Raw genomic sequence first — 20,870 nt, 5'->3', positions numbered from 1 at the left:
ACATTTAACAGTACATTAGCAACATGCTAACGAAACATTTAGAAAGACAATTTACAAATATCACTAAAAATATCATGTAATCATGAATCATGTCAGTTATTATTGCTCCATCTGCCATTTTTCGCTGTTGTCCTTGCTTGTTTACCTAGTCTAATGATTCAGCTGTGCACAGATCCAGACGTTAATACTGGTTGACCTTGTCTAATACCTTGAACATGGGCTGGCATATGCAAATATTGGGGTCATAGCCTACACATTAATCATCCCGACTGATATGTAACAGTTGGTGTTTTGTTGAGATTCGCCTGTTTTCCGGAGGTATTTTAAACCAATTAGATTTATATAAGAAGGAGGAAGCAATGGAGTTTGAAACTCAACGTATGTCTTTTCCATGTACTGAACTCTTTGTTATTCAACTATGCCAAGGTAAATTCAATTTTTGATTCTAGGGCACCTTTAAAGCAGATAAACTAGTCATGCTATTCGTTTGATAAATTGGTAACACTTTACAAAAAGGACCTATTAGTTAATGTTCATGTTAACTAATGTAGTTAATGTTTACAAAATGGAACCTTATTGTAAAGTGTTTCTGATAAATTAGCTAAACTATAAGCTACTAACAAAAACACATTAGAGCAACATGAACAAAATATACATTTTAAAATAAAATAATCAAACAATCAAATAATATAATTTAAACAGAGTGCTATTTTTCTGGCACATGCATAATTCATATTTCAACTCTACAGAAATTCACCTTTCATTCTGATGCATAGAGTTAATAGAGTCAGTAGGTACTGTCATTGTATTGAATTCACCCAACTGGATATTCATTAAATGATCTCCCTTTATGTTCCACAGATAAAAGGGGAATTTTTTGAACATAAATAGGCAACCTTCAGCTTTAAATTCTTAAATCTTCAGTTTTAGAGTCTACTACTAATGAAGCATGAGAATACGTTTACTGATTATAACTCAGAAACAATAGCTTTCTGCTGACAGCCAATGAGATCCACCATATAGCACAACATTACTATTACAACTAATGGAGCGGAAGAAATGGCACAGCAGTAGAAAAGAATTGCAATGCTTGGGAAACTAAAAGGGAAATGCTGCCTGCATGTGACAAAGCTCTGATTATATGGTGTAGGTCTTGGACATTTTCTGTCAGAGCTTTTTTTCTCGAGCTGTAACAGAGAGACTAATAGAGTCTAACATCCACTCAAAACATTACCCAGGTTAATCCACCTCAGGAAAGTCATTGCGGGATATTTAGTGCATATGATGCAGGGATGCGCTCCTTCAAATGTCAAGCCCCGAGCTGATGTTGCTCATCTTGAATGACAGGACAAATTTTAAGAGGCAAGGTCCCGCTGTCTTGGAAGACATGAGGCTATAAATAGATTCTCAACACACACACATACACACACACACACACACACACACATACACACACACACATACACACGTACACGTACATGCTGCTTTTTGCCTCTTAGATGGAAGCACACAAGTATTTCTTCTTTGCTTCAGTTGCTGTGGTTGGGAGCAAGCATTGTGCTTGTGAAGCCTGCTGTGCTTTTCCTTGCTGCTTTTCCTCTGGTTTTCCCATGAGTGGGACCACACAGACATGGAGCATGGTCAATAATTTAGTATACCCACTGAAATCCATTATACTGCATTTATAATGGATCACAGCTTACTGGGAAATTCTCCTCTACACAAGACAACAACCGGGCCTAGCAAACCCAGTCCAGTCCACACAATATTCCATCATATATAAAGATGATTGACCGACTGACGTATTCTCAAGTAGGGTACAGTTGGCCAATACCATCTCTTTTTTTCAACAGTATCTGATAGAGCAAAACACAATGAAACAAATCACAGCGTACTTAAAAACGCTCTTTTATGTTTGACATGTCAATATAAGCATGACACTCATGGCAGAAGACGCTGAAAAGACAGCGAGATGCACCGCAGCTAGTAAAGAGACCAGTTAAGTGCATGTTTACATAGGAAAACAATTAAAAACAGTGCAGATGGACCAAGAACATGTTCTGTGTGAACAGGCTTGTACCTATCAAAATGGACTACTGTATTTTATCATGTTTTGAGCCTTTTTTTTTTACATTTTCAACACTTTTAATTTTATTTGGTTAAATTGTTTATATTTCATGTTACAATAAACCCTATTATCTATTATGAACAGTCACTTTTTTTAGTAATATAGGTAGGGATGGCTTGATACCACCTTCAATACCACAATCTTGTGTATCTGTCGATACAGATGCCAATCCGATACCAGTTATCTTTTTTTCTTGAACAGATTAGAATATATCTCACTAACTACACATTACTTCATTATAAGTAAAGAGAAAAATGTAACCTATGACAAAAATCTTGAATCCAACAATAATTTTTGTATAATCTAAATTATAGTTACATATATTAAAATCTTACTTCTATCAAAAATTACTATTTAATGTGTCAAAATTCTTAAAAACTCATGAACAATACATTTGTGATAACACTACATGAATATTTGCACTATGAAAAGTGTTTCTTTTGCAATGTATGGTGCAGATTTTTTGAAACTGCAATATTGTCATAGTTTATCAGGTGTTATAAACAACCATTTAGTCACAAAACTAGCTAGGGCTAAATGACATTCGTTATGTTAAATTGGCCACCAAAATGTTTTACCTATTCTGTTTTTAATAATAATAATAATAATAATAATAATAATAATAATTTATCATTGAAATGTGTTTACTATTATTATAAAATAAAATAAATCAGATGAGATTGAAGATCAGCATTTTCTGAAACTTAAATGCCTTTCTCTGACCATTTGTTAAATTTTTTTTTAAATATGTACCCTATTTGTGTACCAAGCTACTGTATACAATTTTTATGTGTGAAAGTGAAACAGGAAACTTGAGTAATGAAAAATACAAAGCAGCACATGTCTCAAACCAATGAAAGGGATAGTTCACCCAATGAATGAAAATTTTGATTCATTTACTCACCCACAAATTCCAAAACTTTATGAATTTCTTTCTTCTGCTGAACACAAAAGAAGATATTTTGAAGAATATAGGTAACCAAACAGTTAATGGTCCACATTCTTTGAAATATCTTCTTTTGCATTCAGCAGAAGAAATTTCTTTACAGGTTTGAAACAACATGAGGGTGAGTAAATGATGACATAATTTTAATTTTTGGGTGAACTATCCCTTTAAGGTTTGTTGTTCAGCACAACATAAAGAGTTTACATAAAGTTGCTAAGCAACATCCAACCTGAAACATTCAACTGAATTTAAGTGATCCAGCAGATGTGCGTATCTTGTCTGCTTTTCAATAGCTTCACGTGGCTCATCCAATCAGAATTTCATAATGCTAATTTTATTGTTTTTACTATTTATTTGGTAGGAATAATCTTATTTTTTGGTTTGTGTCCAGGTTTGAAAATCAAATGAAATGCCTTTCATTTGTAAAGTTTTTAATTTAGAAAATTATGCAAAGATGTGCATTTTCACTTGATTATTAAAATATAAATCATATTGTCAGTAAATTTCCCAGCAAAAAACAACAACATTGTGATACATTCTATTACAATAAATTACACATGCCATAATAAAAAAATGTGTTGTTCATACCTCCCACCCCTACAGCTTCTGAACATTAAATGTTCCATGCATGTAGGTTTAAATCATGCTTCAAAGAAAAGATTCTGTTACATTTTATTCTGTGTATGCTTGAAAATGAGACTAATACCATATTACATATTGTGTGGCAATATGTTACAAGCGGAATTAAAAAAAAAAAAAATTCACAGCTGTTTTGTAAAAGAAATCTCCTTGCGAACAGCGCCATGCTTGCTTCAACATTTGTTTGTGTGTTTTTCACACCACTTCATGTAGTTCAGCACTTGTGCAGTGACATAATGCGTAAACCCACGCAGTGATGTGATTTAGCGTACGAGTGCACCTTCCAGAAACATCCAAGCCGGCCCAAACTCTCCTTGGCACCCAGGAAGAACAGCTCGGATAGCCTAATTAGCTCTCGCAGAGCAACTTCCAGCACAGATTACTATAGACTCCATTCAAGGATGTGATAAATCCCCCATTTAATTCATCTAAAATACAAACAAAGATAATGAACCAATCTGGCAGGAAAGTGAACCATGAACGCAATCCCACTTGAGCAAACAAAAATATCATTGCGCTCTGTCCAATTAATTGGAAAGGAGAATTGATGCTGATAAAATGAAAAGTTTTACATCAGGGACAATATGAAGACAAAAAGCTTTAAACATGCAGGTGTGTTCTGAAAAGGTCACAGACAGCAGGGAAAAACATTGCATCCATGCGTTTAGTAAATCTGTGGCGCTAAGTAATTGTCTTCATTTTAGTCAGCATAAAAAATCAACAAATAATAAAAAAATTACACTTTGCAGTGTAAAGAGAGCTATAGATGAGCACAAATTATTATGCAAATACATGCACAAATGAATATTATACAATGCTTTGTATTCTCACAGCACACAATACACACAGGTCATTTTATTTCTGTGATTTAATGCACAAATAAATTCCAAATCACTTGCATTTCTGCACCAAAATATGATCTAGACTATACTGATAAGATTTGTGCTGACCATTTTGAGTGTTTGTGAATTATTGGCTTAATAAATGATAATGATAATGATAATAATAATAAGTTTCATTTCATTCTTTACTTCTGACTAATGTAAATCTGGGTCCAGAGCCAAACATTTTAAGTGTTTTTGTGATGCTTAGATTCTCATCTCACTTCTGTTAGTGAAGAGATTGCACACTCACCTCCATAGTCGTCAAGTTACAGCGGTGAGTTCCTGCAAACCAGCCACTGCTGGAGCACTGGTCAATGTCCACATCCTGTAGATTAACATCTACACGTACAACTCCTCTGCAGATGGACAGAGAGAGAGAGAAAGAGTCACCAAGGTCAGAGTTAGCAGTGGTCGCAAAGACAGCGATGGTATAATATCAAAGTTTTAGAATTTTGTTAAATTACTTAAATTTTAAGGGCCACATTTACTAACAGTTTGTGTCAGCTCAAAACCCTCTTTTGGCATTAAAAAAAACACTGTCATGATTTACTAAAGATACACAGTAAAAAAGTAGGGATGAAAAGGCGTAGGCACAGTTATTTTTGCAGCTGAACTTATTGTATGTGAATTTGTAGGAATCTTCCTTCCTATCAGATGCAAAATTTATGGGAGGAGTATTTATGGGAGAGTATTTAAATGAATCATGTAACGTGATTTACTAAGGTTTGTGCTAGTCAATTTACTGGTATTTGCTGCATTAATTAATGTCCAAAAAAAAAAAGCATGTCATTTTGTGCTTGACACAGCTACGTCTGTGTTCTTTAATTTGTACAATGCCATAGATCACCAGTAGAACTTTGCACTCCCATCTGCGCTTTTATGGGATTGCGGTTTCACGCTAATTTGCCGTTTAGTAAATCTGTGGCCCTAAGTAATTGTTTTAATTTCAGTCGGCATAAAAAATTATCACATAATAAAAAATTACACTTTGCAGTGTAAAGAGAGCTATAGATGAACACAAATTATTATGCAAATATATGCACAAATGAAGTGTAATAACAATTCAAATATAAATATGCAAATATCAATACTTAAAGGGTTAGTTCACCCAAAAATGAAAATTCTGTCATTAATTACTCACCCTCATTTCGTTCCACACCCATAAGACCTTCGTTCATCTTTGGAACACAAATTAAGATATTTTATATTAAGCTACGAGAATACTTTTGGTGCCCCAAAAAACCAAAATAACGACTTTATTCAACAATATCTAGTGATGGGTGATTTCAAAACACCACTTCATGATGCATCGAAACTTTACGAATATTTTGTTTTGGAGCGTGTATCAAACTACCAAAGTCATGTGATTTCAGTAAACGAGGCTTCATTAAGTCGGAAATTATTGACGGAATTTCAGTGCTTCACGATACTTTAGCAGTTTGATACACGCTCCGAAACAAAAGATTCGTAAAGCTTTGAAGCTTAATGAAGCAGTATTTTGAAATCGCCCATCACTAGATATTGTTGAATAAAGTCGTTATTTTGTTTTATTGGTGTGCAAAAAGTACTCTTGTCGCTTCATAACATTAAGGTTGAACTATAGTCACATGAACTGTTTTAAATATGTTTTTACTACCTTGGGCATTGAAAGTGTAAACTATCTTGCTGTCAATGCAGGCCTCACTGAGCCATCGGATTTCATCAAAAATATCTTAATTTGTGTTCTGAAGGCATGAGGGTGAGTTATTAATGACAGATCTTTCATTTTTGGGTGAACTAACTCTTTAATATGATTATTAATCTAAAGTTTAAAATACTGCTTAGAGTGTATTTTTGGTAAAAGCTAATACATTTTATGTATATTATTATTTTAGACTTTTAAATTGTGAATTACAAAATTTTATATAGTATATTTACTAATTAATTTATTCATTTATTTATTAATAATTAACGGTAAAAACTGCTGTGTGGGGACAATTAAATTTTACTCATAAAATAGAAATCATAATAATCTTGTAATATGTCATGTCACTCTTTCAAAGTATTTATTCAACTACTTAATTATTCAAAGAAAAACAAAAGTAAACTTTTTCTCACTTTTTTTTTTTTTATCTGGGTTGCAAAGTATTGTAGTTGACCCACATGAGAAGCATGTGCTCATATGAAAATATTACTCATACGAAGCAAAACTACTGCAATTTCTTTGAAAAAATGTAGAACTGAGTTTGATAGATACAAAAGGAATCTTGATGCATCCAATAGTTTCTGCAGTTTTTCTTTTCATTGGTAAAAAACATGGTCTCTCATTATGAACTGGATGCTACTTTGCAAGGGCTTTTCAATTGTTCTTCCCCTAGGAATGAGAAGAGACATCATTAGACTGAACACAGAATCTGACACTCAGACTGGAAAAAGAAAAGTGTTTTATCACCTCTGCATGGGAACATTCAATCTGATTTGCAAATGATGCTGGTTGTATGATGTAAGTCACTTTCTAACTAGAAAGGGAAAGGCAGCTCTCCGGTTCATTATGTGAAAACAAGAGTTGTTGCCTTTTACTCCAGATAGTAGTCCATTAGAGGGGCTTCTCTTTCACTGTTCCATAAGGCATGTTATCTGAGACCTGTGGACCATGCTGTTTCATACTTACTCAATGTTCTCTCACAATCTTTGCTACTTTTTCAGTATCACCAAGATTATAGTGTCTGTTATTAAGGCACACTGTAACATAAAACCAACATACTTATATCCCTGTTGATGTTAATGAAGAACCACATCAGTCTCCACCATCTAATTCAACTAACTCTGAAATCAATGCATTGCTGTAAACGAACCTCTCCTTTCCATCCGCTGCCTGACAACAGCATGACGGATTAGACCTAAAGAGTATGCGGCGCACAACGAGAGACTGTAGGAAACATTTCTGCTGTGTGGTGCTAACAACGCCAAAGTAGGTTTGATTCCCAGGAAACGCATGAACTAATACATATGCTTTTTGGATAAAAGCATCTACCAAATGCATAAATTTCATGTACATGAAAAAGCATACCTGTCTTCTGTAACATAAAGGGAATAAATGTATTCACTGAAAAGGTTTAGTAAAAACTATCCACATGAAAAAATACTATAGTATATACAGAGGGTACAGAAAGTATTCAGACCCCCTTAAATTTTAAAATTTTTGTTATATTGCAGCCATTTGCTAAAATCATTTAAGTTCATTTTTTCCTCATTAATGTACACACAGCACCCCATATTGACAGAAAAACACAGAATTGTTGACATTTTTGCAGATTTATTAAAAAAAAAAAAAAACTGAAATATCACATGGTCCTAAGTATTCAGACCCTTTGCTGTGACACTCATATATTTAACTCAGGTGCTGTCCATTTCTTCTGATCATCCTTGAGATGGTTCTACACCTTCATTTGAGTCCAGCTGTGTTTGATTATACTGATTGGACTTGATTAGGAAAGCCACACACCTGTCTATATAAGACCTTACAGCTCACAGTGCATGTCAGAGCAAATGAGAGTCATGAGGTCAAAGGACCTGCCTGAAGAGCTCAGAGACAGAATTGTGGCAAGGCACAGATCTGGCCATGGTTACAAAAAGATTTCTGCTGCACTTAAGGTTCCTAAGAGCACACTGGCCTCCATAATCCTTAAATGGAAGACGTTTGGGATGACCAGAACCCTTCCTAGAGCTGGCCGTCTGGCCAAACTGAGCTATCGGGGGAGAAGAGCCTTGGTGAGAGAGGTAAAGAAGAACCTAAAGATCACTGTGGCTGAGCTCCAGAGATGCAGTCGGGAGATGGGAGAAAGTTGTAGAAAGTCAACCATCACTGCAGCCCTCCACCAGTCGGGGCTTTATGGCAGAGTGGCCCGACGGAAGCCTCTCCTCAGTGCAAGACACATGAAAGCCCGCATGGAGTTTGCTAAAAAACACCTGAAGGACACCAAGATGGTGAGAAATAAGATTCTCTGGTCTGATGAGACCAAGATAGAACTTTCTGGCCTTAATTCTAAGCGGTATGTGTGGAGAAAACCAGGCACTGCTCATCACCTGTCCAATACAGTCCCAAAAGTGAAGCATGGTGGTGGCAGCATCATGCTGTGGGGGTGTTTTTCAGCTGCAGGGACAGGACGACTGGTTGCAATCGAGGGAAAGATGAATGCGGCCAAGTACAGGGATATCCTGGATGAAAACCTTCTCCAGAGTGCTCAGGACCTCAGACTGGGCCGAAGGTTTACCTTCCAACAAGACAATGACCCTAAGCACAGCTAAAATAACGAAGGAGTGGCTTCACAACAACTCGGTGACTGTTCTTGAATGGCCCAGCCAGAGCCCTGACTTAAACCCAATTGAGCATCTCTGGAGAGACCTAAAAATGGCTGTCCACCAATGTTTACAGAACTGGAGAGGATCTGCAAGGAGGAATGACAGAGGATCCCCAAATCCAGGTGTGAAAAACTTGTTGCATCTTTCCCAAAAAGACTCATGGCTGTATTAGATCAAAAGGGTGCTTCTACTAAATACTGAGCAAAGGGTCTGAATACTTAGGACCATGTGATATTTCAGTTTTTCTTTTTTAATAAATCTGCAAAAATGTCAACAATTCTGTGTTTTTCTGTCAATATGGGGTGCTGTGTGTACATTAATGAGGAAAAAAATGAACTTAAATGATTTTAGCAAATGGCTGCAATATAACAAAGAGTGAAAAATTTAAGGGGGTCTGAATACTTTCCGTACCCACTGTATATAAAAGTGACTTGACTTGACTATAGTAATTAAATGCTATAGATTATATTAATTAGACTACATTAGACTATAAATACTATAGTGTTTTTGAACTATACTATAGTAAATTGTTGTATACTGTATAATATTATAGTATTCACAACACTTTGTTATTGAATGCTACAGCATACTGTAGTATTAACTATAGTGAACTGATAAAATGTAATAAATAATGTAGTATACTTTAGTTTTTACTACAGTAAACTGTAGTGTAGTGTAGTATAATATACCCTATAGTTGTAGAAGAACTTAGTACAGTATTGGGGGAAAGTATTATTATAGTTGTTATATTACCACAGCAACTATAGAATAACCACAACAAATTAATTAAGTACTTTACTATAGTATTGTTCAAAAACACTATAGTATTTATTATACATTACTATAATATTTTTTAATATTCACAATCCATTATACTTTTGTGCTACCCTTGACCAGATTAAAATGTTACATTATATACATTACATTATAATGTACATGGTTGTGTACATTATTTTAAATATATAATAACAGTTATTTTAAATTGTAATAATATTTCACAATATTGCTTATTATTTTTCATCAATTAAATGCAGCGCTGGTGAGCGTAAGAGACTTCTTTAAAAAAAAAAAAAGAATAGAAAAGAATAATTCTTTTAAATAATTAAAATAATTTAAAATAATATAAAAAAAAAAAAATTATTGTATTTTTTTTCTATGATTTTAATGTCATTTTAATTTAATTTTCTGATGTAATTGCGAATAATTTATCAGTGCTTGCTCTTCTCAAACTGTGTTTCACACTGACTTTAAGTTGACACTGAAGTTATGTTAAATGGTTAGTTCAACCAAAAATGAAATTTCTGTCATTAATTACTCACCCTCATGTTGTTCCGCACACGTAAGACCGTTGTTTATCATTCAAGGTAAAGAAAGGTAGTAAAGACATTGTTAAAATAGTTAATGTGACTACAGTGGTTCAACCTAAATTTTATGAAGTGACGAGAATACTTTTTGTGCCCGAAAACAAAATAAAAATAACGACTTTATTCATCAATTTCTTCTCTTCCCTGTCAGTCTCGTACGCTGTTTACGTTTGACACAGTGCAGCACTTCCAGGTTCTACGTCAGAATGCCGACGCTGTTCACGTGAGCAACACGACGCATGCGTGTGATGCTGATGCAGGAGCCGGCCAATAATGTTCTGACGTAGAACCCGGAAGTGCTGCACCATCTATACAATGTAAACAGCATAGGAGAATGGCAGGGAAGAGAAGAAATTGTTCAATGAAGTTGTTATTTTTGTTTTGTTTTTGCGCACAAAAAGTATTCTCGTCGCTTCATAACATTAAGGTTGAACCACTGTAGTCACATGGACTATTTTAACGATGTCTTTACTACCTTTCTGGACCTTGAATGTGGTAATTACATTGCTTTCTATAGGGGATCATAAACCTCTCGGATTTCATCAAAAATATCTTAATTTGTGTTCCGAAAATGAACGACGGTTTTACGGGTGTGGAATGACAGGAATTTCATTTTTGGGTGAACAAACCCTTTAACCCTTAAATGCATACCTCGGGACGTCAATCACTACCCTCCTCCTCGTTCATTTTTTAAAGTTAGACATCAACCTTCTTGGTATTCCTCAATCAATTCATTATAAAGAATATAACAAGAAAAAAATCATAAAACTATAAAAGAATGCCTATTTTTGTATACATTTTTTGTAAAAATTGTATAGGGTCACTAACGACCCGAGGTGTGTATGAGTGTACGTATATTTTTTCTGCACAACAATAATTGAATCTTAGATGACAGAATAAGTGCAATTCACCTTTATTCCACAAGGTGGCAATGTCTGATACACAATGCTGAAGTGACGACTCATTCAGACAGAAAACGAAATAATAAGAAAAACATGAAATGGCTCAGCGATTTACTGCAGAGAAAGTACTGAACGCAATTAAATATGACTGTAACTGTTACAGGATGAATCTGGTGAAGCTGTTAGCGATTGAAATATTGATTTTGAAGATGTTGAAAATTATATAGTTTTGAGAATACGTTTGAGATCGCGAATGGGCTCATATTCGTGACCTCAAACATAAAACTAGCCTATTATTTGCTGAATTTACTGGGAAATGAGCTCTGACGAGGATAGTGGTGATGGCATAAAACATCTGCTCAAACTGAGTCCTTTCAAGCTCCAAAAGGTAACAAATATGCTTTATTTTATTCTTCTGTAATTGTTACTCTAATATCAGAGGAGTTTTATATTATCGCGACAGGTAGAGATCCATCCGTGTTAGATATAGATCCGGGTCGATAAAGACCCAAATATGTAAGAATGATTGGCGAAACAGTCATGCATTTAAGGGTTAAAGGTCTCATTACTATGGACACATCATGTTCCCATTGCTTTGACTCAAGAAATCCATTTTATTAGAAGACTGAGAGTTCAAGTAAATATACCTTTTCCTCTTTGATTTTCTTTTCATTTGGTTTCAAGAGCTGCTGGGGAATGACACTGATTGTTATTTGCTTGAGCCCCCAAATCATTCCTCCCTGCTCATTTCTACCCGTTTCATTTTCAAATCCAGTGAAGGCCCACAAGGCAGAAGCCATCTGTCAGCTGAGATGTGAAACAAACACCTGCAGACAGCTTGAGCTGCCAGCACTCTCTCTTATCTTTAGGCAAAGAAAATGGAGCATGAGCAGGAGAGAGAGAGTCACCGAGAAATGTGAGAATTATCTGGCTCAGCTGAGGGATGTTAACAATGTTCATAATCCTCTTCCAAACTCTAAACTTTTGATCATCAAGACATTGTTATAAACAACTTACATAAGGATAAAAATAAATAACTGATGTTAACCATACTGCAAGAAACAAATGAGAAAGTTAATCATAGAATTTCACACTCAAATGCCATGGCAAATAAATATCTACTTTGATATGACACCTGCAAGTAACAAAGCTCCAAGTAAGACCAATATGCTTACAATTTACACATTGATTGTGCATTTTAGTGACAACTGTAGCTATTTATTACATATAACAAAGCATCACCAGCCTTAAACACCTCCAATTAACTAGATTTTTTTTCATTTCATGGAAGAGGTTTGAAAATCCTGATGGCTGACTGATTTTACAGTGCATTTAATTGTAGATTACAATCCATACAAAATAAGACAAAGTCCATTTTAGCTACACTACATTCTCAGCATAAGATTTTGTTGCAAGAGTAGCCATGTTCACCTTGCAATGTATTCAATATCATTCCCAATTACATATTCGTCAATAATGGTTTATTTTCAGTTTGATTGACAGTAATAAACCCCACATATCTGGCACTGAAATATCCATCACTGAATCATGCCAATTTATGCAACAGATCATGAAAAACACAATACTAACCTTGTAAGACTATGTAGGCTACACAGATTTCAATTAAAACACTTTGAGAAAGATTATTTGGCTTCATTGTCTTTGTAAGTGATGTAATGTGAACAAATGAAACAAATGGAATGAAACTAAAAAAGGAGCCAAACTGCACAATGGCCTGGAAATTAAAGAGGTACTTCACCCAAAAATGAAAATTGTGTCATCATTTACTCGCCTTCATGCTATTCCCAACCTGGGGTGCAATTCCTGTACAACAACGTAACTCACTGTTTAACTACATTGTTGAAGAAATCAACTAGCTAGTCATGACTGCTTCCTGAAACTGTAGTAACTTTGTCACACATCTGTCATTCAAAACACATTTGATCAACAATATAGATCTGTCATAATAACTTTTTTAATTAACTGATTGGTTTGAGATCAAATTATTGTCAGATTATTGCTATAATTAACTTTTTATTGAATACTTTGCTATTTTTTAGGGGTGTGACGAGACGGGCATCTCACGAGACGAGACGAGACTCGAGATTGAGTTCACGAGATTTTTTTACACACTATTTTTAAGAAATCCTCAATGGCGAAATACATGACTAGAAAAAATATTCTGCAGGTGTATTTGAAATGTTTTAACTAATCATCTTATAATGAATGTCATTTCAGTTCTACTTTCTGAGTATGAATTATCATTAGCAGCAAAAGACAACAATACTCAAGCACTGTAAAAGGTTTTGCCACTAACTCAACTGACTGACTTCTCTCCTGTATGATTTCAGTCTCTTCAAACCTTACTGTACATGATTTATGAGCTTCTACAACTTTTGACCTCCTAACTGAACTCCTTTCCACAAACTGATCATAGAAATAAAAACAGTATAAATAAAAATGTTAACACTTTACAATAAGGTCTCATTAATGTACTGTATTAACCAACATCAATTAACAATGAGCAATATATTTGCTACAGTAGGCTATTTATTAATCTTTGTTTATGTTAGTTAATAAAAATAGTCATTCATTGTTAGTTCATGATAGTTCACAGTGCATTAACTAATGTTAACAAATGAAAACTTACTGTTTGTGCTTAATAAGATTAAGAGAAAACTGTTATTCATTTTTTATGGTAACACTTACAATAAGTGCAACCATAATCGTACTCTCTCAATATTCAAAGTGCAAATAAGACCAAATTTTTCTTTGATACAGAGCTAAGAGATGGTTACAACTACACTGCCCAGCCTAAAATAGCTTTCATATTGAGAGATATCTGTATTCATCAGGGAGCCGCTTTCAAAATGCGGGGTATTGAAATCGTGTTTGAATGCGCGCTCGCGTTTACTTTCACTTCCGCGATCGCGCGTAACTCTGTAAATATGGAGCGGCGGCGACAGTTATCCAACTGAATTAAATGTTTTTTTTTTTTTATTAAATACAAGGCAAAACGGCAGTGGAGGCATAATGTAAACGTAGCGGTGGCATATTCTTTCCTAATCATCCTAACCACTCTGTCATGACAACATCACGAGACTACTTTTCGCCTCGACAAGAAATCTCGTAACATATTAGTCGTGACACGAGATCTCGTCACACCCTACTATTTTTGCGTTCTGTTGTTTTGCTTTATTTTTTATACATCTATTCAATTACAACAAATTACTGGAAAATATGTGTTGTGAAACTTAGACAAGACATAGCTTTAAGACAGCACAACACATTGAATTGCCTACACTGATTATGATTTACTCTATACAGCACAAAAGTCATAGATGAATTTTATAGTATAGTGCTTTTTGAAGGACATGGACACCCATTGCTGTGCGGAAAGAACGTGTCATGAAGATGAAGGTAAATTACAGAATTTTATTCCTATATTTATTGATTCCTTAAAGGCTACGCAGTACCCACTATCTTCAGTCGCCTGAGTTGATATGTCATATGATTTGCTGACATACGTTTACTACAACATCATTTAACTGGATACTTTACATTGCATATAGATCACATGGCAGAAAACCATTCTGCAATATCAACAAATTATAAAAAATTTATGAAGCACACGAGTATCATATCATGTGCACACTGCACAGTTCAAATGCAACTGGCTCAAAAGGGGTTCAAATAACCATTGCAGTCTGCAACTTTTGTAATTTATTCATGGTTTGATTGATTTTGATTTTGAAATTCCTTGGATCAGGTTTCTGACCTGATGCTGTGTCTGGGGGATACCTAGCAGTGCAATCTGCATATTAAAACTCAAAGCATTCTGTCTGTATTCAGTGTTTATGTGTGTCCAAGAGTCATTCTCACTATGATAATACAGTTGTCCCAAAAATTATTTGGACATCTAAGTCAAACTTGAAAATGTCTGAATGTCTTTGCATTAGATGACAAAATATCAGGCAAGTGGCAACTTCAAACAAATGCTGCCAAGCCATTTTTGCAATTACTTTTAACCAGCTGGAGTCGCAGTGGTTTCTAATGGATGTATGAAGTCAGTTCCCATCAAATTCACAGGAATTCCAGCAGTGAAAACCACATGAATTATGAATATGATCCACTAATGTTTTGAAATTGTCCAAATACTTCTTGTTTTTATTTTGAAAAATACATCTATTGTTCTATCATTTAAAACTTTACGAACTTGTTTTTGTGAAATGTTCTGCTTAAAATGTGTGCTTGTGCTAACTTTATTGTTTATTGTTGTGCTAACTTTATTGTTATCTATGACCCTGTTTAAACCTAATCTTAAAGGGTTAATTCACCCAAAAATGAAATTTCTGTCATTAAGTACTCACCCTTGTGTCGTTCCACACCCACAAGACCTTCGTTCATGCCAGAACACAAATTAAGATATTTTTGATGAAATCCAAGACTAAGTGCAACAGCGTCCCTTGTTGGCAAATGCTATTTACACTAGCTCTGCCTAATCTGTCTGTTTGGGACACTCAGGTTTTAAAAAAAGATACACAGGATTCAACATCTTCAGTGGTGCAGCAGGCCTGCAAACCTGACTTTTAACGCGATCGACCTGGGTTTGAATCCACCTTTTGCCAATTTCGCATTTATTTTCAATAAAAATTAAAATAATGTTCTCAAAGTGGAAATAAACTGCGAACGAGTGTTTAATAATATAAAAAGTGTTTATTGGGTAGGGTTAGGGGAAGGTGTAGGGAGGATTTTTATTCTCCCAATAAGGCAGCATCCATTTAATAATTTTAATAAATATAATCATTTACACTCTATGATATTATTGCATCCTGTTAATCCTGTACAGAAATACTGAGGTGCAAATAGTATCTGCCAATATAAAGTATAGATAATATCTAATTACAATTTACACTTATTGCAAATAATTTATACTTTTACCTGGTATAAATAGAATCTGTCGCTATTTTCACCAAATGTAAATAGCATATCGCTAAGAAAATGCTGCTATTGTCACTTAGTGTAAATAGCATCTATCTCTAAGAAAAAATGCTATTTTCACTGAGTGCAAATAGTCGGTGCTTTTTTTATCCCCACAGAAAGCAACGTAATTACCATCATTCAAGGTCCAGAATAGTAGTAAAGACATTGTTAAAATAGTCAGTGTGACTACAGTGGTTCAATCTTAATTATGAAGTGACGAGAATATTTTTGTGCGCAAAAACAAAACAAAAATACCCTGTAAAAAAGTATTCTCGTCGCTTCATAACATTAAAGTTGAAACACTGTAGTCACGTGGACTATTTTAACGATGTCTTTACTACCTTTCTGGACCTTGAATGGGAGTAATTACATTACTTTCTATGGGGGATATAGAAAAAAAAATCTTGGATTTAATCAAAAATATCTTAATTTGTGTTCTGAAGATGAACGAAGGTCTTAAGGGTGTGGAACAACACAAGGGTAAGTACTCATTTTTGGGTGAACAAACCCTTTAAGAAGTGTTTTCGTCAATCAAATCACAAGTTGACAATGATAAATACAGATTTGAAATGGGGACTAAAAACTTTTGAGATTGTCCACATTTGACCGCTTCTGGAGGTAGTCAAAAACACATTCAACCAGATTGCTTTTTTAAACATGCTAGCCAGACTTGATTTAAACTTTGATGGCTAAAACCTAAGTTTGGTTTGAAGATGAAAAATGTACCAAGTACAATGTTCTCTCATCATTCCTGATTTCTAACATGCACTCAACAGCATTCAGCACGGTCTCCTTTCACATTCATCTGTAAATTGCGTGAGCATATTTCATCCATTAAACCGAAAGTTCTGAAAAAACCCAAACATTTACCCGCCTATTGACCCTCCCCTCAAAGAAATCAGGAGAGAAGTGGTAGAAAGGAGACAGACTAAAACACCAGGTGTAAACGGGTATGGGTCTCCCTCGTCTTGTGATCCGATTGACCAAAACCCATCTTAATACCAGGGCCTAAGTGTCCAAATACTTGTAACAAGATATGGTTATATATCAGTAACTGTAAATTGTTCAAATGATTTTAAAACCTCTTTTATTAGAATATGTTTTGTGAATTCTTGTTTTAAAACTAATATTCAAAAATCATAATATTGTCATCAGGTCATGCAGGTGTTTTATATCTTATAAATGAATACAGTTTTATTAATTTCAATATGGCCAATACAATTTTGATATTTAATAAATTGTTTTGTGTCAACACATATGTCAACACATATTCAGTGAACACTAGTATAATTTATTTATTTTCTTAGGGAAATGTTTAGAAGATTTTGTAGCCAAAGCTTAAAGTTGCATACCAACAGAAAGTGACTTAATAAACCAATTCCGAGAAATATTCACTGGAATAAAAAACACTCATATCAAGTGTGAACAACTGATCTACCAGGCAATAAACATAAGCAAAGTTATTGCACAGTATATACAATGTAATTTATTTGCTTAAACTAAAGACTTGTCTTACATAAACATGAAGTTAAACTTTGTGAGTTACAAAATCAAATTCATTGTTCCATCTATGTTGATGTATAACTGCTACAGTTAAAAAAGTTTGTCAAGACAAACTCTGATGTTGGCTTGAGAAAGCCTGAAGGTTTTGACGGCCATATCTAACAGATAGATAGATAGATAGATAGATAGATAGATAGATAGATAGATAGATAGATAGATAGATAGATAGATAGTTTAGTAGGCTAAGTAGATGATAGACTAGATAGGCTTTGCTAATTTGAACATTTGTCAATGTAAGTATACATATATGTATGTATGTATGTAGGCCTATGTATTTTTTCCGAGTTTTTATCGTCATTTTTATTAAACTAAGTTGGAACATTCTCTGACACAAGCTCTAGGAGGAGTTATGGAGTCAGAAATTTTAGTCTCATAATTAATAATAATATGCCTAATAATAATAATAATAATAAAGTTTAAATCAAAGAATATTAGCCTATGCTGGCTTTCTCGAGCCAGCATAATTAACAGCGTCTTACCTAAACTCTGGCGCCGTGTTATTCTTCAAGCCATAGAAACCTGCGGAGAGAGTCAAAAGCCAGTGCGGCACAAAACTGCCGTGCTTGCACTCTAGATAGGGCGCAGACCACTTGACATGACTTCTGTCCAGAAAATATCCGCCCTGGGCTGCTGGAAAACCTCGACTTTTGGTCAGCCGCTGTGGTCTCTTTCGGTCCCGAAACTCGTTGTACCAGTCGGACTCAGACGTCCTGTTTTTAAGGCGATGGCGTGCGGTGGTGGACAAATCTTGAAGCACTATGCGCTCCTCGCCTCTGGTCGCCTGAAGAAACACCTGCGGACCAGGCGCCTCGGGAGACTCCGTGTGAAATGTGACTACCGCTCGGTGGATTCTAGGATTCCCTTCCAACATACTCGTCACCAGCGCGTGGTACCACTGGATATCCCTCTTTAGATGCTGCTCCCTGGAGGTGTTGGACTGCAGGAGCATGTTTAAGAAGTTGGTAGCGTGCGCCATGGTGTCGAGGACGCCGTGGAGGGAGGAGTGCGAGGCGGCGTGAACTCCACCGCGGAGACTGCTCAGCTCGTACCGCCGTGAACAGCTGACATGCTCCAAAGTGGATGAGTCCCCCGTGTGCAGGAAAGCGGTGACCACCCGCGGCAGATCTTCCTCGAGCTTATGCGCCACCTCCGTTCGCTCGGTGCTGGAGATGGTCGGCTGCTGGTGCATCGTCTCCCCGGTGCTGTAAATTGGATATTTAGCCTTGATTTCAGGATCTTTGTCGCTCTCAGACCATTCCACGTAGCCATAATTTGATCCCTTCGCAATTCCCATTAGCAGAAGAAGGTAGAGCAGGAATGCATCCATACCTCGACGCCAACAAGGACCGTAAACATTCTCCATTGATATTCACTTCATAAGTGCGCCCATTCCTCAGCTTAACGTAAACAGAAGCGCATTCTCAAAAGTTACTCAACTCTAATGCTTTAATCAGACAAATACACACACCGACCACTCCACCCACATCTGTAGATCAACTGGCATTCTGTGGATCTAACGCGTCAAGCCTCATGCGTGTAGATTTAAGAACCGACTGTGGCAAATATCCACAGAATCGTATCTGCCGTGGGTTACTGTAGCGTTCACTACTCCCATCAGTAACGAATGCTCGCTCGGAGCTGGCGGGGGGGCTGATTGTTTCCAAAAGCCTGTTTCCCTCGTTACTGTTTTGGAGACTTGTGTATGGCCATCGCTCCTGCCAATCCTGTGCACTTTGGGTGGAGTGAAGAGAGGCAAGGGATGTAAGTACGGGATGTTCTCATGGGCATATTAAGAATTCATTGACCATTATTGTCCCTCGTAATTCTATTGATATTAAAGATGAATTATTTAATATGTTACATTATTATTAGGTTACCATGTAACCAAAATTGACATTTTTTATGGAATATTGCAGTATTTATTATAAATGATTTATCCATGCACATCATCATTTTTTTAATTCATATGCCCTCATAAGTTTTAATTAAAACAACTTCCTCTCCCTCTTGCAGCGACTTCACTTTTCTTCTGTAATGACGTGTTTAATGGCTCGAGGGCGGGACAACCTGTCACTCACATGACATCACAACAATAGCAAACCACAACTATTCTATCAGTTCTTGATGGACAAAATCAAGACGTACATTTTTTCTTGTTCTTGTTCTTTCACTCAAATAAATGTCACAAACTGAAAAGGCTACCACAACTTCCATTTTATGTTGACTTTAAACCTTTTTTGAACCTGCACTATAAAAATGTTTGTAATTTAAATGTAAGTATTATACAGTAAAAAAAAAAAAACTGTTACCTGTCAATAAAAATTATAATGCAGTTTTGAAAAGACAATTGGTGTAATTTTACAGTGAGTGAATTAGCCTATAATCCATGCAGAAAATGTCTAAATTTCAGAAAATTATGCTGTAAGTTTTCTTTTAATTAGACAGGGTACAATTAGATGCTTATTCTATAAACATAACACAGGTAAATAATAAAGGTTCTTTATTGGCATCAATAGTTCCATGAAGAACCTTTAACATCCATGGAAGCTTTCCATTGCACAAAGGAGTGTATGCTTATATTGTGGGACATAAAAATATACCCACAAGGACAGTAAAACCTGAAATCACCTATTGGCAGGAGCAGTAAATGGTACCCATGAGGAAAACAGCTTATTAGGAACACTAGATCATGTCTTCATGAAAAATGAATCAGTTGTCTCAGAATAAAGACAATAGAAAGTCATATATAATTATACCTACAATATTGTAAATCTGCACTTCCAGTCTAAAGTGCAGCTTTTTCAACATATTATGACATCCAGATATTAGACTCAGTTCACCAGTGCTAAGAAATAAAAGGCAGTATAACATAACAAATGGCACTGTAATGTTTTGTACAGCATAAATAGCATAAATAGAGTAGAAATAGCCATTTCTTGTGTGGAAAAGTTAGTACACCCCTACATTTATCACTACATGAAGTGCCTAAGATTTGAATTAAATGAAGACATGAGTAAAGAGGAAGGCTCCACTTATAGACTAAACCTCAGTAAATTAGTCTGATTTCATCATAAGCATTGACATACATGGTACCATCATGCCAAGATTAAAGAACTGGTA

At 35.4% G+C, this 20,870-nt stretch overlaps 1 protein-coding gene across 2 annotated transcripts in view; it reads right to left on the bottom strand.

The window, feature by feature from the left end:
* gpr158b (G protein-coupled receptor 158b) overlaps window positions 1-19,483 on the bottom strand; it is a 61,903-nt gene extending 42,420 nt beyond the window's left edge. For both annotated transcript variants that reach the window (XM_048164244.1, XM_048164245.1), the window contains exons 1-2: window positions 18,230-19,483; window positions 4,848-4,953 (exon numbers count right to left, since the gene is read on the bottom strand). In XM_048164244.1, the coding sequence (XP_048020201.1) occupies window positions 4,848-4,953; window positions 18,230-19,113 (990 nt within the window). In that variant the 5' untranslated portion in view covers window positions 19,114-19,483. The remainder of the gene's footprint in view (window positions 1-4,847; window positions 4,954-18,229) is intronic.
* Window positions 19,484-20,870: the final 1,387 nt, after the last annotated feature.

This window comes from Megalobrama amblycephala, linkage group LG17 (genome assembly GCF_018812025.1).
Source record: "Megalobrama amblycephala isolate DHTTF-2021 linkage group LG17, ASM1881202v1, whole genome shotgun sequence".
In the NCBI taxonomy this organism is placed as follows: domain Eukaryota; kingdom Metazoa; phylum Chordata; class Actinopteri; order Cypriniformes; family Xenocyprididae; genus Megalobrama; species Megalobrama amblycephala.
This window is presented reverse-complemented; position numbering and strand designations above follow the sequence as displayed.